Here is a 4,155-nt window from a genome sequence, read left to right on the forward strand (position 1 = left end):
CTGGCCAATAATGGCTTTTCTACAAAATATTAACATGCTGTTTGTCCAGGGGGTCAAATACTTGTTTTTCCTCATCAGATGGTTATCAATTTTTATAAATTCATATGATGTGATTTTCTGGAATTTTCTTTGGGATTCTGTCTTTCACTGTTAGAATGTACATATGATTAAAATTATAGATCATTGCATTCTTTGTAAGTGGGCAAACCTGCAAAATCAGCAAGGGGTCAAATACTTATTTCCCCCACTGTAAGTATTTCAGTCTTTAGTGTACTGATAATACATTTCCAATACTATGTGAAGAGTATTTAATTACAAAGTATATTGAGTATTAACTGCATATTGAACTTTCTTAGGAATTGGAATAAGTCAAAAGTATATCTGTGCATACTATTACCAGAATAACAATATATTAATGGTATAATATTTGTTAGACACAGTCTTATATACTTTTAATGTAACAGAAATAAGGAACAATTTACTTTCACTTAACAAGCATGTGTAGTAGTACACAGCCATATACTATACATAAAGAGTACAAAGTATACATGAAGTTGTCCACTTTCACACCTAAAGATAAACTAAATACACTTCAATTTATGCTTTTCTACAGTTTTATTACAACTAAAATATATTTAATTAGTACTAAATTTTCCCATTTACATCTTATTTTGTATTTAATTGTACTGCAACTGTATTAATCACATCAAAACAATAAATGTTGATTAATTTTCACTCCTGACACCAAAAGAGAGGCAGAACATGTGTCATACTATTGTTAACCTATTTATGTTATACTATGCTGGAGTAACTTTCACAGAATGAATGTTTAGCTGACAAATCTGCTTTACGTTTGAATCCATGTCATAATAATCTGGGCTAATCTAATAGCAAACCCAGGATAGTCAACAGTGCAAAGTAAATGTAGTCTTCAATACTCTGAGCTGAATATTGGACGAAGAACATTTCCTCAGCAAACACAATGACATCTGGTGGCTTGTAATTTCACTTCTTTAAAATCACTCGTCAAAACGTAAATAAATGAAGTAAATCTCTTGTTTGTCTAGTTTATATCCCCTTGTCACTTTTATTTGATCTGTTTTTATTATACATTCTGTTTTATCAGGTCCTATGTTGTTTGTTTTTTATCTTGAATGTGTGTACTATTTTATCTTGTAAAACAAGATAAAAAAATTTGTTTTATTTGTGCTAAACATATAAAGTTTCTTTTTATTATTACTGTTTAAACTGTGAAACAGAAATTTGGTTTCATCACTCATATAAAAAAGTAGTCTGATCATCTGCTCTTGAATCATGAGCACACCACAAAACTGGGAGAAGAGCAGTGCATCAGACAAGGGACAATATTTTTAAGATCATCTTTCTACTCGAGAAATCATCTGTACATCATTGTTAATTGCAGCCTCTGTCTGTCACTTTCTCTCTTTCTCAGGTGTCCACATTTTCCAGAAGATGAGTGGCTGTGAATGGGATGATGAGACTGGAGAGGTTCGTGGTTTCATACAGTATGGTTATGATGGAGAAGACTTCATGTCATTCGACCTGAACACATTGACATGGATCGCTCTGACACCAAAGGCTGTCACCATGAAACTATTATGGGATGCTGAAAAAGCTAGAGCAATAGAGGATGAGCACTTCCTCACTCAGAATTATCCTGAGTGGCTTAAGAACTATGTGAACTATGGGAGGAGCTCTCTGCAGAGAAAAGGTAAAATCACATGACCTGATGTAGTTTCATGGACACAACAAAGTTCACATAGCCTACTCAGACTGAACTACTACTCAATCAATCTGGCATTAGCTTCTTTTTGGCCATTTTCAGTTTCACACGTTCACGGATTTTTATAAACATATGCTTATTGATTTAATCTTATTACTATGAGAGCTAAATTAAAAGTATCTTAAAATTACAAAGATTGCTGAGGTTTATTGATTATTTTCTTGACTTTCAATGACGCTGTTCATTCAACTTCCAAACACATGTACTCTGATGCTCTGCTCCTGTCCAACAGCAATAAACAGTGAATCATCAAATAATCAAGATTAATGGTACTTAAAATAATAATAAATAAATCCAAAACAGTCTTAGAATTGTATGTATTAAATATAATTAAATGTTCTTATATAGCAGCAACAGTAGTGTTTTCTTGCACTTACTTATGGTAACAAGTAGTGTTGTAGCATGAAATAAACCTAAGTGTCTTTATTCAACACTTCTTTTCCATGCATACCATCGCAACAGACAGGGGTGACAGTCGAGGTTTTAAATCCAATCAAAGTTAGGATGTTAACAAATAAATCAGACAATGCAAAAGCAATTTAGTGATATTCCTAAAGTTATGATCTTGACTGGTCTTGAAATAAAATCCCAAGTACTCAATATCCGAGAACGAGACTAGACCGAGGACAAATGCGGTCTCGAGTACTACAACACTAGTAACAAGCATAGTTGTTGTCAAGTTGTTATCGCGGCCTCTCTGCTTTGCTGACCACAGACTTAACTAGAAGGCAGCATTTCTATGATTTCAACTCACTTGTTCACAATGTAATGTTAGCATAATCATGGGAAAATAGGGTGCATCAATAGCAAGTTCACTGCGTATTTTAATGCGTCGTAGATGCATGACACGTCTAGCGCACCTGTAGCAATTAGCGATGACAATGCAATGTCGCAACTTCCCATTGGCTGTATGGGCAGTAGCTAGATTTCTGGTACATTCAAGCACAAAAAGCACAATAAGGTTGGAGCTTCATAGCCCTTTAAACTTTTACAGCCAATCACAATTATTGATTTTGCATTTTTGCTACAAGATTAGTTGACATGTAACAATAGTTTTGATTGGTCTGAGGTTGCTATGGTGGGCGGGTCAGAGTGTTACATGAAGTAAATCAGAGAAATGTATGGTAAGTGAGCCACAACAAATTTCACTTATTACAAGGGTGATAAAGCAATTATAAGTAAGCTTACCAACAAAACAAAATGTTTATGATAGATGTTTATCAGGCTAAAAAAAATGTATAAAGAAACTTTAGTCATTTTAGTCAGTCATTTTAGATTCTCGATTTTAGCTCAACCAGTTAACTAAAATGAGCCAAGTACACACACACTCTTACACAGAAGTTACACAGAAATTGAGGGTGCAAAACAGGTTCATAAGTGTATACATATATATTCTTGCAAAACCTAAACAATCACTTTTAATTACTTAATTCACATAACAGACACAAAGACACCAACACACATAAACATAGACCCATATAATGAATATTTGCTTAACCCTTTTTTTGCACGGAATGTATTTACAGAGTTGTCAATGTGGCACACCGAAGAGAATAGTCTGTCTACTGCAAAAAATGTTATGATTGCAACTAAAATCACTGTTTTCGCTTTACATTTAACCTGAACATTGTAAAATGGGCCAATTATCTGCTGATAATTCCAAAACAATTATACATTTTCATATTTTTTTTAACAAATAACTATATAATAGGCGTTAATATTTTGGGTCAAAGTGTAATAATACACACAGGCGCAAGGCAATGCAAAGCATATACCAGGGCAGTTCAATGTGCTTCACAGGGTACAAAGACAAACACACAAAAAGTATATACAGTATACTGGCAAAGGTAAAATATTAACAGTTTTAAAAGGTGCAAGTACAAGCAACCGATACAAGAGATTAAAGTAAAATAAAAGTTAAAAAAAAGAACACGGTGGCGTTCTGAATTCGTTGGAGTTGCTGAATAACCTTTTTGAAAGCTGTGTGAATAGACCATTGCAATAATCCAATAAAAGCATGGGTAGGCTATTCTGGGTCTTGCATGGACAGGACTACTCTACACAGACAAAGTTACAGATTTAATGTGGTTATTGAAAGTAAAGTAAAGCAAAGGTTTCTGGCGAGCCTTTTTTCTAAAGACAAATTTCTCAGTCTTATATGTATTTAGTTGGAAAAACGTTTGCTTCATCCATTCACTGATTTGCTCAATGCACTTACATAAAGATCAAATAGGTCCATACTCACCTGGTGTGTTGTGGTTTAGTATGTGATGTAATGGAATTTAATTGTGAATGTTTAGATATTGTGCAGACCAGGTGTTTATCATACTACTCCCATGGTCAACAGTCCC

General features: G+C 33.9%; 1 protein-coding gene across 5 annotated transcripts in view; it reads left to right on the forward strand.

Annotated features, from left to right (window-relative positions):
• Positions 1-4,155, forward strand: part of LOC123977131 (major histocompatibility complex class I-related gene protein-like) — a 17,317-nt gene that overhangs the window by 7,163 nt on the left and 5,999 nt on the right. For all 5 annotated transcript variants that reach the window (XR_006826533.1, XM_046059661.1, XM_046059660.1 and 2 more), the window contains exon 3: positions 1,454-1,732. Coding sequence is in view for 4 of the 5 variants with exons in the window: in XM_046059661.1 (XP_045915617.1) it covers positions 1,454-1,732 (279 nt within the window). In the remaining variant the exon portion in view is untranslated. The remainder of the gene's footprint in view (positions 1-1,453; positions 1,733-4,155) is intronic.

This window comes from Micropterus dolomieu, linkage group LG09 (genome assembly GCF_021292245.1).
Source record: "Micropterus dolomieu isolate WLL.071019.BEF.003 ecotype Adirondacks linkage group LG09, ASM2129224v1, whole genome shotgun sequence".
Lineage (NCBI taxonomy): Eukaryota > Metazoa > Chordata > Actinopteri > Centrarchiformes > Centrarchidae > Micropterus > Micropterus dolomieu.